Source organism: Diospyros lotus, chromosome 10 (assembly GCF_014633365.1).
Source record: "Diospyros lotus cultivar Yz01 chromosome 10, ASM1463336v1, whole genome shotgun sequence".
NCBI classification, from domain to species: Eukaryota; Viridiplantae; Streptophyta; class Magnoliopsida; order Ericales; family Ebenaceae; genus Diospyros; species Diospyros lotus.
This window is the reverse complement of record NC_068347.1, coordinates 24,328,813-24,342,316: the sequence shown is the minus strand read 5'-3', so window position 1 is coordinate 24,342,316 and position 13,504 is coordinate 24,328,813. Positions and strand designations below refer to the sequence as shown.

The 13,504-nt window shown below is 38.2% G+C and overlaps 1 protein-coding gene across 1 annotated transcript in view; it reads left to right on the top strand.

Annotated features, from left to right (window-relative positions):
- Window positions 1–13,504, top strand: part of LOC127811386 (NAD-dependent protein deacetylase SRT1) — a 70,465-nt gene that overhangs the window by 53,258 nt on the left and 3,703 nt on the right. The window contains exons 4-11 of the mRNA XM_052351196.1: window positions 5,356–5,475; window positions 6,895–6,995; window positions 7,208–7,316; window positions 7,603–7,682; window positions 10,138–10,216; window positions 11,460–11,513; window positions 12,162–12,258; window positions 13,333–13,415. Of these exons, the coding sequence (XP_052207156.1) occupies window positions 5,356–5,475; window positions 6,895–6,995; window positions 7,208–7,316; window positions 7,603–7,682; window positions 10,138–10,216; window positions 11,460–11,513; window positions 12,162–12,258; window positions 13,333–13,415 (723 nt within the window). The remainder of the gene's footprint in view (window positions 1–5,355; window positions 5,476–6,894; window positions 6,996–7,207; window positions 7,317–7,602; window positions 7,683–10,137; window positions 10,217–11,459; window positions 11,514–12,161; window positions 12,259–13,332; window positions 13,416–13,504) is intronic.

Here is a 13,504-nt window from a genome sequence, read left to right as displayed (position 1 = left end):
TTAATTTCCTTAGTAATTGCCATATATTCTGCTTCTGTAGCAGATAGGGCAATGGTGGACTATAAGGTAGCCTTCCAACTGATAGCAAAACCACCAATGGTGAACACATACCCAATAAGAGATCTTCTCTTGTTAGGATCACCTGCAAAATCAGAATCAATAAAACCAATAACTCCATCTCTAGTATTTTCGAATTGTAAACAAGCATCAATGGTACCACACAAATATCGGAGAATCCATTGGATTGCCTTCCAATGTTTTTTACCAAGGTTAGCCATGTATCTACTAACCACATTTATTGCATGAGCCAAATCATGTGTACAAACCATAGCATACATGAGACAACCCACTGCACTAGAGTATGGAATTTTTGACATCTTGTCAATTTCATCATCTGATTGAGGAGATAAGCTCGATAAAAGCTGAAAATGTGCGGCTAACGGAGTACTCACAGGTTTAGCCTTCTGCATATTGAATTTAGTCAAGACTTTCTCAATATATCTCTTTTGACTTAGATACAATTTATTTGTCTCCCTGTCTCTTGAAATTTGCATTCCAAGTATCTCCTTCGTTGCTTCCAAATCTTTCATCTCAAATTCTTTGTTGAGTTGAGCTTTCAATCTCCTTATCTCATCCTTATCAACATATAAAAGCAGATATATAAATGACTTGTTCTTGTTCCTTTTAAAATAGATACAACTATCATAACTGCATCTATCAAAATTGTTCTTAATCATAAAGGAATCAAACCTTTTATGCCACTGCTGAGGAGATTGTTTCAGGCCATATAGAGACTTCTTCAACAAGCACACATAGTCTTCTTTGCCTGGAAATTCAAAACCTCTGGTTGCTGCATACAGAAATCCTCATCAAGTTCCCCATGTAAGAATGTTGTCTTAACATCCAATTGTTCTAATCCAAGATCCTGAATGGCCGCAATATCAAGTAGTGCCTGGATGGAACTGTGTTTCACAACTGGGAAAAATATGTTTGTTAAGTCCACACCTGGAACCTGATCGTATCCCTTTGCTATGAGTCTAGCTTTATATCTCGCTTTTTCAACTCCTGGTGTACTTTCTTTCTTCTTGAATATCCATTTGCACTTAACTGTTTTCTTGTCATCGGGTAGTTTCGTCAATTTCCAAGTACCGTTTTTGTGTAAGGATTCCATCTCTTCATGCATTGTAGTAATCCATTTCACAGATTTAGCACAACTAACTACTTTAGAATAAGTGGAAGGCTTTTCACTGCAGTCGATATCTTCAGCCACATTCAAAGCATATGAACGAGATCAGCTTCAACATACCTTTGAGGAGACTTGATATTTCTTCTGGATCTATCCTTAGCAATACAATAATCTAATGGACCAGCACTTGTATTCGGACTTGACTTGGGGCTTGACATAATCTGAGATGATGACGACGGTTTAGATGTTTGACCCTCGTTGATTTCAAGCTCCACCTAAATATCAGAACTATGGTTACCTGTAGGGTTAGATACTTTTGCAGACGAACCACGAAGCATAGCAATTTCATAAAAAATAATATCTCTGCTAATCACAACTTTAGATGTTTTTGGATCCCATAACTCATAACCCTTAACACCAGATTTATAACCAAGGAAGGGACACCGTTTAGATCTTGGTTCTAATTTACCACTATCAACATGAACAAATGTAGGATATATAAAAATTTTCAAATCAGAATAATTCCCAGGAGTATGACCATAACTCTTTTGGAGTTTTCTTATCAATAGCGAATGACGGAGACTGATTAACCAGAAAACATGTCATATGAGCAGTCTCGGCCCAAACAGACTTAGATAAATTGAAATTAGACAACATACATTGTACATTTTTTATCAAGGTTCTGTTCATTTGCTCGGCTACACTATTTTGTTGTGGTGTACTTGGAATTGTTAAATGCCTTAGAATTCCTTCTTTCCTATAGAAATCATTAAATTCACGTGAACAAAATTCTAAACCATTATTTATGCGGAGATGCTTAATCTGTCTGTCGGTTTGTTTCTTAATCATAGTCTTCCATTGCTTAAAAGTAACAAAAACTTCAGTCTTTTGTTTCAAGAAGAATACTAGACTTTCCTAGAAAAATCATCGATGAAAGTCAATATGTATCTGACACCACCTGCAAAGGGTACTCTGGTCGGACCCCTGAGATTGGAATAGACATAGTCCAATATACCTTTTGTATTGTGAATGTCTTTGGTAAATCTGACCCATTTTTTCTTATCGAAGACACAATGCTCACAAAACTCTAATTTTTCAGTACTCTGCCCCTCCAAGAAGTCTTTTTTTGCTCAATTCAGCCATACTTATTTCATTCATATGTCCAAGACGCATATGCCACAACTAGAGATGGCAAAATGGGCTTGGCCCGACGGGCTGGCCCGACACCGGGCTAGGGCCAGCATTTTGCTGGCCCATTTAAAGCCGGGCCGATTTGACCCGGCCCGCTTGGCTCGGCGGGCCAAATGGTGGCAGGCCGGGCTGGCTTGCTTGGCCCGCTAATCTCGCCCTCTCCCTCACCCTCTGTCTCGCCCTCTGTCGCCCTCGCCCTCACCCTCGTCTCGCCCTCGCCCTCGCCCTCACCCTCGTCTCGCCCTCGCCCTCACCCTCGTCTCGCCCTTGCCCTCACCTCGCCCTCTGTCTCGCCCTCGTCCGCGCCCCTCGCTCTCGCCCTCTGTCTCGCCCTCGCCCTCGCCCTCGCCCTCGCTCGCCCTCGCCCTTTGTCTCACCCTCGCCCTCTGTCGCCCTCGCCCTCACCCTCGTCTCGCCCTTGCCCTCACCCTCTGTCTCGCCCTCGCCCTCTGTCGCCCTTGCCCTCACCCTCGTCTCGCCCTTGCCCTCACCTCGCCCTCTGTCTCGCCCTCGCCCTCGCCCTCGCCCTCGCTTGCCTCCCTCGCCCCTCAGTCACCCTCGCTCGCCCTTTGTCGCCCGCGCCCCTCGCTCTCAGTCTCGCCCCTCGCCCTCTCTCGCTCACTGCCTACTGTCCGTTTGGCCCGCGGGCCCTTGTAGGGCCGGGCTAGGGTTAGCAATCTGCTGGCCCGTTTTTAAGCGGGCTGATTTGGCCCTGCCCGCTTGGCCCGCGGGCCACTTGGTGGCGGGCCGGCCCGGCCCGTTTGCCATCTCTAGCCACAACTGAGTGAGATTGGTATCAGATAAAGAAGAAGTAGAAATAGAAAAATCACCTGTAACGGTAGAACCCTATAGATCATACAATCGACCGTACTGTTTCGTACATTTCATCACAACAAGAGCACCTCTACTGATCTTAATAACTCCACCTTCACCAATGAACTTGTACCCATTCAAATCAAGAGTATTCAATGAAATAAGATTTCTCTTGAGATCGGGAACATGTCTGATATCAGTTAAAGTTTGAACAATATCATTGAATATCTTAATTTTAACAGTTCTAATGCCAACAATTTTATAAAAAGAATTATTTCTCATCAACACATTGTCAAAATTTAAAGTCTTCTATGTCGAAAACCAACTCCTATTAGGAGACATGAAATGTGTATGTTGTGTCGAGCATCCAATCTTCACTAGGTTTAGTAACCCCATTAATAACCACCATAAGTTCCCCATCACTAATGTTATTTTCAACAACATTGGTTTCTCCTAAAGTTTCTGATTATTTTCCTTTTTGGTTGGCTTCCTGTCTCTTAAGTTTGTTTTGCAGCTTATATATAACACTCATTCTTTATGTGTCATTTCTTCTTACAGTAATTACAAATTTTTTCTTTGTTCCTAGACTTGGATCTACTTTTCTCTCTACCATCAGAATTTCTATCATGTGTTCTCCCCTCTAATCAATAGATCCTCCCCTTGATTCTTAGAAGTCCCCAATAACTGCTTATCAATTTTTTCTTTCGAGAATAAAGCATCATAAACTTCATCTAAGGTGAGAGTATCCCGACTATAGAGTATGGTGTCTCTAAAAGTTGAATACGAGGTCGGAAAAGAACATAACAAAATTAGACCCAAATCCTCATCATCATATTTAACCTCCATGCTTTCCAAATCAGAAACAATATCTTTAAAAACTATTAAATGACTCTTAATAGATGTACCTTCAGCCATTCGATGAGAATATAAAGATTAGGCTGTACAAAATATGGGAAAGGTTGATTGTGCAAAGGATAGGAAAGTATCCTAAAAACCAGTCAAAGAATAATCTTAATAGTTTCTAAAAACTAAAGATAAGATTAGTTTCTAAACCAAGGATGATTTGACTAGTGAATCTCTTAAGATTATAGCCAATCATTCCTTATATCTTACCTAGGAATCAACATAAATATTTCACATTCTATCTACTGGAAACAAGAATGAACAAAATGTTACATATTCCGGAAGGTTCTATCACAAACAAGTTGAGAGCTTTGGGTTATTTATTAAAAAAAGTGTTGATAATATAGTTTTTTATAAGTAAATTGATCTACAGGCAAGAAATGGTGGATAAGATCCAATTACTCAGTGTTCTAAAACGCGCTAGGTGCTAGTCTGGTGATAGGCTGGGGCCTAGCGCTTAGGGCACGTAGGAAAAATGTTATTGCTTGCTGTAGCAAGTAGTAGCAACATCAAATAGCTGTTACAACAACGTTTGTTGCAGCAAGGGGCAATCCATTCGTACTGGAGGAAGACGAGATCCACGACAAGAGAGAATGGCCAAGAAATGAGATTGGCGGCGACGAGACAGAATGACCTAGAGACGAGATCGGCGGCAGCGGCGAGAGAGAACGACCAAGAGACGAGATTGGCGGCAGTGGTGAGAGAGAGACAACCCAGGCGACGAACAACCAGAGAGAGAAAGGGAAAGGGGAACCACGCAGCCTAGGTTGTGCGCAACCCAAGTGGCTAGCCATCGCCTGGGCCCTTCAAATTGGGCCCGGCACCTAGGGGTGCCCAATTGCCCTTAATCGCAGTGGCTGCCTAGGCTACATTTTCAAACACTACTAACACTTGACAAGATGTGAGACTGAGAGAAAAGAAGGCCTATGTAGGAGTTACTTTTTTAATTAAAAAAATGGAATTTCTTCATTACTTAAAATACATAGTGAAAAAATCAGGGGAGTTATAATGGACAATATACCAAAATTTAACTTCAAAATCTTGTGGGATGGACCAGTTTGTATGTGGTCCACTCGTTTTGCTTTGACATGTCTTATGAATTGTATGTTTGACAGATTTGTTTCTCTACTTTATCAACTTAAAAGGCTCTCACATGGGGCCAGACACCTCTTTTTTTGGGGGGGGGTTGGGGGGGGGGGGGTTGTAATGACAACTAATTGCACTTCAATCTGTTGTTTAATCCTGTCTTCATTAATTTGCAGCGGGAAGGCAGAGCCTTGCCTGAAGCATCATTGCCATTTCATCGTGCAGTGCCAAGCATGACTCACATGGCTCTAGTTGAACTAGAGAAGGCTGGTATCTTAAAGTTTGTTATTAGCCAGGTATTGATGCACTTCCTTCTCAACCCTTATATGATATAGCATTGTCTTCTTAAAGAAGCTTTTTGCCTTTTTTTTCCGTTAATACTTTAAGGAGCTTTTTCCCATGTGATTTTCATTTTTTTGGTTTTTGAGCAAGTGGAATTGTAAATTTGATATCTCATATGATGATATATATTCCTTTATTCTTAGACATAGGCATTAAAGTGCTTGTCTTCCACTTGTTTGGCATCCTTTTTGATTTAAGGATAACATTTTATAATTTTGTTAACTAAAAGGGCCCTCTTCTCCCATGCATTTTCATGCTTTTATCAGGATATTATTTAATCCAACTGCTTTACTATTCTTCATCTTTTTATTGCATGATTTATCTCATTTGACTTGGATGTCTATAAAATGTGTGATTCCCATTTTCTTCAGTGTTAATGAGATGCCTCGACATAACACTCATTGAATAACTTCCATCTCTTCTTGATTGCCCCCCTCATTTCCAAGTACTTTGTGGTTTTTGCCTTTTATGTATTTCACTTGGCTGACCCCACCTAGTGGATTAAGGTTTGTGATTGTTATTGTGATGCATTTCACTTGGCTCAAATCCTTTGTTTTTCTTTCTTCCCTGAGCTAGGTTTATAGTATCTTTCCCCATCTTTTGTATCAAGTTGATATAAATTTTCATAACCTTTTGACTTTGGTACACTAATTGTCTTCTTTGCTTTTTTTTGGCCAAAATATACCTCTTTAGGTTATCTTCATTATGGCTTTTGCATAAAAAAAGGTAGAAGAGGAAGAATAATTATTTATTTTCTCTACCTTTCTCTTCCTAGACCATTTTAGAAGGATAATATCTTGGTCTGTCTTGTTTTTGATAATATAGGAATTAATACTTAATATTACAACAATGTTTAACAATTTTAAGATGAGGAACTATTCTTGTGCTGATGTTAAACTTCTCTCATAGGGTGACATTGGATGGTTTGACATACATTATTGGGCTTATTTACTTACAATTTTGGCTTTTTGGGGTGAGTAGCTTAACACAGTATGCCCACCCATTATTTTGTGGTGTGCACTCTTGTTCTGTGTGCTAGTGCACCTTACTTAGATTTATCCACCTACAACCACATGGTTGCATGCTAATGGGGATGTTGGACTATTTGATATATAGTGTTGGTCCCATTTCCCTACAGTTAAAAGTTTTTGGGACAAGTGGTAACTTTACAAGTGATATTGTTTGGAGGTTTGTTTGATTACAATTTTAGCATAGAAAGTTGCACTGTTCCAAAAGTACATTAGCATGTGCTACTTTCGCTTTATCAAGTATAGTTTTCCATTGTATTTGACCTGACATTTTCTGCACTGCATTTATATTTGAGGATATGTAGTTGGTTAACTCCATTGCTCAATGGTACTTTTAAATGCTAGAATATTGATGGCCTCCATCTTCGATCTGGAATACCAAGGGAGAAACTTTCTGAGCTGCATGGGAACTCTTTCATGGAAATATGCCCTTCCTGTGGAGTTGAGTAAGAAATTCTTCATCTTGAAACCTTTTGTTGTTTGATTGGTGCTCAAGGTGCTTCAAAATTTTCTCCCTTTTCTAGGTCATTATAATTTTTTGAAGTTAAATATCTTGGTTTCAATTCCATTACCCAGTATATGCACATGCTAGATTATTATATAGCTGATTTCTATTTGTCTATTAAAATTTGATGTTATAAATTTTAATTTTGTGAAGGTACCTTCGGGATTTCGAGGTGGAAACTATTGGACTGAAGGAGACATCAAGGCCTTGTTCTAGTGGTGTTTGCGTTGCAAGGCTTAAGGACACAGTTCTTGACTGGGAGGTAATGATTTTTTGTATAGATTGGTTGCATTATCATCAAGGCTAGTGTTGGAAAATTATGTTGTATTTGTGGCGTTTGGCAACTGAGATGATCCGGTCATGATGCTCATAACACTTGTAGTGGATCTGTTTGGTTTTAATATGGTTTGAAATGATTCTTGTTTGTTACAGGAATAGGATCATATTGAGTGAATTACCATCACTCTGTTTATGAATACATCTGAAAGACCTGAAGTGCCAAATTTTCATTTTGCTGATACATTGCTTATTGTGCTCTCTCTCTCTAGGATGCATTGCCATCAAAGGAGATGAATCCAGCTGAGAAGCACTGCAAAATTGCTGATATTGTATTATGCCTAGGGACAAGGTAACTGCAATGTTGTGTAACTTTCTGGTTTTTTAAAGCAGGTAAAGAAAGACATTATAAAGGGCAACATTGATCGTACACTTGTATTCAGAAAAACAAGATCCAATTGACAGACTCCACAGAGCACATATTCCCACATTTAGTTCTCCTTTGAAATCTACCAATGAAATAGAAGAATAAGATGGTTCTATGCCATGTATTGTGTTATGTTTGATATGTATGTATGATAATAATTAGTGATCCATGAGATGGGAAGGAGATGATTTGGACATATGAGAAAAAGACTAATAGATGCACCTGTGAGGTGAGTGGATGAAATAGAAGAAATTTATGGCAGAAGAGGTAGAGAAATACCAAAGAAAAGGGAAACTTGGAAAACCCTTAAATGTGGCATGGGGTATGGTTTACAGACATTATATGACCATGGATAGGGATAGTTGGAAAACTAGAATTTATGTAGTCAACCTACCTAGAGGATGAAACTTGTGACTGCTGTATTATTGTTTATAATAATCAATAGTATATACGGATACTATAAAGGCAGTCTCACTTCGCATTTGAAGTAGGCAAGCACTGTATATGCCTTGTCCCGCTACTGAAGTCTCTTACTAATCAACAGCTTTGATATTTTTTTGCAAGAGCAAAGTAATAAGGTCATATGTTCATTGATTTAAATGACATTGATGATGGCTGAGAAGGCCTGTAATGATTATTGTCGGAAAGTAGGGGCCTACTAAGAAAAAGATGTATTGGGCTGAGGAGGTGTTACATTGTAAGGTTTGACCATCAAAGAATATTCTTGTCTTCTTTTTTTCTTTAATGGAGAAAAAAGCTTATATTTTTTCTTCAAAAATTTTATTTGAAAGTTGCTTGCTCACCCCCAATTTGGATTAAATAGTGGGAGATTTAACATCTAATAAAGTATTAAGGGGCAACACCTTGGGGTACTATAAATTCAGTTGTTGGAAAAGATTTCTTTGTCCAAAAAGATCAGGTTCTTTGCTACAGATGATATTCACCCACAACAAGAGTTTGTGGCCCTCATGTCACATGGACTTAATGAGTATCAGATGCAAATGTGTGTTTATGTATCTGATCTTCATAAGCCCATTATTTAGGATAATGATAATGAGATATATGTTCAAACCCTTGGTATGGTTATGTAAACAAGATGTGAATTTAAAAAGAACATGATGTTATTAGAAATGCACTTAAAACTAAACGGAAATTAGGAGCAATGGCATTCCTATCTCTTACTTTTGTTATGTTAATGTCTTGAAAATTTCTTTTTACCATGACATGCCATATCCTTACCTGTCACATCTGGCGGCTACAGGTACCTGAGGATGGATAAAGAGCCCATATTAACACAAGATGGCCTTACCATCAGCTAGAGTACAGATGGCTGAACTGTCATATCCAGAGTTTAGGAAGCAAAATATTTTAGGAACTAGTGATTCAGACCTGTCAAAATTGAAAGAATTAAAGAATAATACTAGGAGTCATGACTGTCATCAGTCATGTGGCGCCTCCTCATTGGAAGAGCCTAAGGAGACCATGTACTATTGTCTTCTTTGCCTAGCATCTCCTCCAATGAGGATGTGACACATGACTGATGACACCATCATCAGTTTAGTCATGACTCCTAGCAATACTCAGAATTAAAATATTTTATCAGCTAGTGGCATCATATGAACCAGGAGGGCAAGAAACATTATATTGATGGAAGTTAAAGAGTCAACTGCATAGGTAATATTGGTTTGTTGAAATATATGACACCACAATAATGTTGAATTTTGGATGAATAAATTTTGCACAATCTGTTAGTTTCAGTTACATTCATGAATGAGATATTTTAGTAGATTGGATTGCCATTTTCCAACAGATTAGATTTTGGAAAGTACTATGAAACCAGGATTATAACATGAATTTTATTTATTCTTCCTTTACAGTAATGAATAACCTACAGCATAATATCCAGAAATTGCAGAAACTGTAAACTTGTTCTTAGCTAACTAATTTTTGTAAATATGATAGATAATTAACTATATAAACTGGGAGGTTTTTCAAGTCCCCTTACCACAATTACCAGTTGACATGATTACAGGTCTTGCACATCTTTGTACACACACACACACACACACATTTTTAGATTCATGAATAAAAGATCTGCAACTCTGGCTTGACATGTTCTTCTATAAATTTTTCATGCTTATGTTGGAAACATGTGATCTTCATTGTTGTTAATAGGAAACTGCCATGATTACGAGTCCATAACTGGATTTCTATAGTACTATAGATCAGAGTTGCCACAGAAAATTTTTATGCTGGCTTCTCCTCTAAAAGTAATTGAGTAAACTTGATTTCTTGATGCTTTGAGTATCCTGTTATGTGATCCATGCTATCCTTCTTTCTTGCGTTGATCCAATGATCATGAGATTTGCTACTTTTGCAGTTTGCAGATTACTCCTGCATGCAATTTGCCTCTAAAATCTCTTCGTGGTGGAGGAAAGATTGTAATTGTGAATCTTCAGGTATTTCCTGTCTCCTATGTATCATCAGATCAACTTGGCAGGAATCACATTTCCACTCAATTTCTTTCAAAGTAAAAGCTGTATCCCTTCCTGTTTTATTATAGGCTCCTATCATTGAAAGTGAAAGATAAAATGTCATTTCAACTGTTCTAGTCAATTAATTTGTCAGAGCTTAGAGATCTGACAAATGGATTCTCAAGAATTCTGAGAATTAGGGAAAAAACGATAGGGAGATAAGAGAGAAATGAGAGAGAGAGAGAGAATTCCAGATGGAAACTATTCTCATTCATACCTTTCATTGGGTGAGATCAGTCCTTATTTATACTGATCTCCCCACAATCAAATGGGAGTTGTTCCCACCAAAATCATAACAGCCTAACCACTCACGCCAACTTGCACCAAGCATGCGCGCCCGGTTATACTCCCCCCCCCCCCCCCCCCCCCCCCTTATTTCCCCAAATTACAAATTCAATTAGGCGGTACATGACATAATTTTGCAGAGTTCATTCTCAAGGGAACCTCCAACTAATCTCCATGTTTGTTCCAAAGTGGATTCTTTAATCCACGAAATGTCAAAATTGGTCCAATATGGAGGCAATTGGAAAATTTTCCAATGTTCCCCATCTATCTAGTGACTGCCGCACTATAAGGCAACTCATCTCCCTTAGTTTGGATAATTGTCAATTCCTACCGAAATTGAGACCAACCATAGTTCAGGATTCCTCAAGGTCCTAAAATAGATTACTCTTAACATTTTTTATTCAGGCTTGTTTGTTTTCTGAAAGAAGTTTATATTTTGAGGTTGGTTTGGTTTCTCTTTCTTTTCCAAAAAGTAATTTTATTATATTTAGGATATAAAAAAGGGTGTTCCCACTGCACTGCACTGCACGAGACTCCCTACTTTGTGAAAATTAGGGAAGGTTCTTTGTTATGCACATCTTACCCTTGTTTTGCAAAGAGGCTGTTTCTGTAACTCAAACCTGTAACCTTCCCATCACAAAAACGAGAATAAGTAGATGTAGCAATTATATGCCATGGATCCCCCTGTAACCAAGAGATGTCTTAATCTCTGTATCCTCGACAAGATATTGGTGTACATAAAATACATTATAGGATAAAGCATGTATGCAACTTGTCCTTGAGGTTGCAATACTTATGTATGGACTTGTGCTAACGTCTTTCTTTTATGGAAAATCTATTAGTTCTTAAGTTTCCTATTCTTTTTCTCCCGTTAATTTTACAGAAAACTCCGAAGGACAAGAAAGCAAGTTTGGTGATCCATGGGCTTGTGGACAAGGTATTATGTTTGGTATTTTTCAGTTAATGAAGAATTTGCCTGATTTGTGTTTCCATGTTGTACAAGTTGGTTTCACAATATCAATTATATGATGGAACATGACCATATCAGTTAAATATCAACTATGTGATTGAATACGACATTAATTATCTTCATTCATTGTTATCTCATGAAAATTTTCCATATAAAGATGATGTTGGAACTATATCTTGTCATTCTCTTGCTAGGGGGTTGCATCAAGAAGGGCATTCGGTATAAAATTTTCCACATTGTTATTTTACATGGATTTGTGTTGTCAATATGACTTCAAAAATCAATTGACATTATGAATGTCATGCCCTGGCCCTAACTTAGTTAGGATAAGGTGTGGTTAATGGTGGTGATGATTATGAATGATGATGTAGAAGTTGTCTGTTCTCATATCATATTGACCCAAAGTAGCAATAGTAAGATGATTTTAAAATTCCATCATTATGCAATATAAAAGTTTATCTTCATGTGAAGAGTTTGCTCTCTTTCAGTATAGTTTTTTCTGATCTATCACACAATTTTGCTCTTGCAGTTCCTGTTTACTTCTGCTAATTACAGGCCTATATTTAACATTAACTCGTGTTATCTAGATCCATTTGTTGATTTGAGTATGAACAGGTTATTGCAGGAGTCATGGACATGCTCAATTTGAAGATTCCTCCATTTGTTAGAATTGATCTTTTCCAGACCTTTTTTACTCAAGCCTTGAGCTTAGGTAATATTCTCCGGATTTGTTTCCTAGGTATTTTTTTTGGTGGGTTTGATCTGGAGTTACAGATGAGAGATACTCTCCATTATTCCAGCAAAAGCCTCTTATAAAGAGCTTCCTAAATGGCTATCCTGAATTTTAGGATCATATTCATCCACAGGGAAAAAAAAAGAAAGAAAAGAGAGTTCTAGGATCATACTACACAATTACTCAGGCATGCAATGCCAATGTTATCATCTCTACACATGGTTCACATTTAGATTGTTATTTTCCTCATAAAAATATGTTCTCTTGATAGTCATAACCTCAAGCTGTTGCATTGATGACTTTGCTTTACCATGTCTCCGTGAAAGGTTCAGTTTGGTCGCTTTCTTTATGATCTTGAATAATGCCCTATTTCTAGAAAGCTTCTTGCTGTCTAGAACTTCGTTCAGATGGTTCAAATAATAAAACTATGCCTGAACACCAGTTGGTTATACCCCATGCCCACATAGTTGTCTCATTCATATAGATCTCAAATTACAATACCTTGATACTCATGTAGTTTAGCAGTCCATATTTAATAAAAGCAGGGTAAGTATCCATCTTTACTGGCCTATTCCTTGGAAGCATGGGCATCGACCAAGATCCTTTTCACAATGTGAAATCTTGTAAAATATAAGCATCAACAAGGCTGATATTTGGGACTGAAGGGAATAATGGATGGGATGGAAGGGCAGCATTATGGGGTGGAGTGCTGACGTATTGGCATTGAATCTGTCATTCTACCTTTCTTCTAAGTAAAATGATTTCCTGTATAATATATCTGGAATTCCCTTGTTTCCTTGGGGTTGGGCTTTAAGATGTATGCTGATGTTCACCCCTCTGCCCACTCTTGGAATGAGGTTCATATGATTATTCCATCTCTGTGTAATCTCATTGGAAATGGCTTCCCTCTCCACATAGTTTCAATTGAATTGAAGCTACAAAGTGTGTGGAAGGATTGTATTGTCTGTGTGCAACTATTTTCTCTTTGCACCATGTCATTCAGTCGTCCAAAATTTGTTTGCAGCTCTCACACTGCATTCCCTTTGATTACAGATAAAAGATATTGGAACTGGAGCCTCAAGGTAGCAAGCGTGCATGGAACAAAAGCTACATTGCCATTCGTGAATTCAGTTGAGGTGAATTTAATTCTACAAACTTGCCATACTCCTATCTAGTATGAATATCCAAGTAAATACATGTTGCATGGGATACTATGCTATTTTTT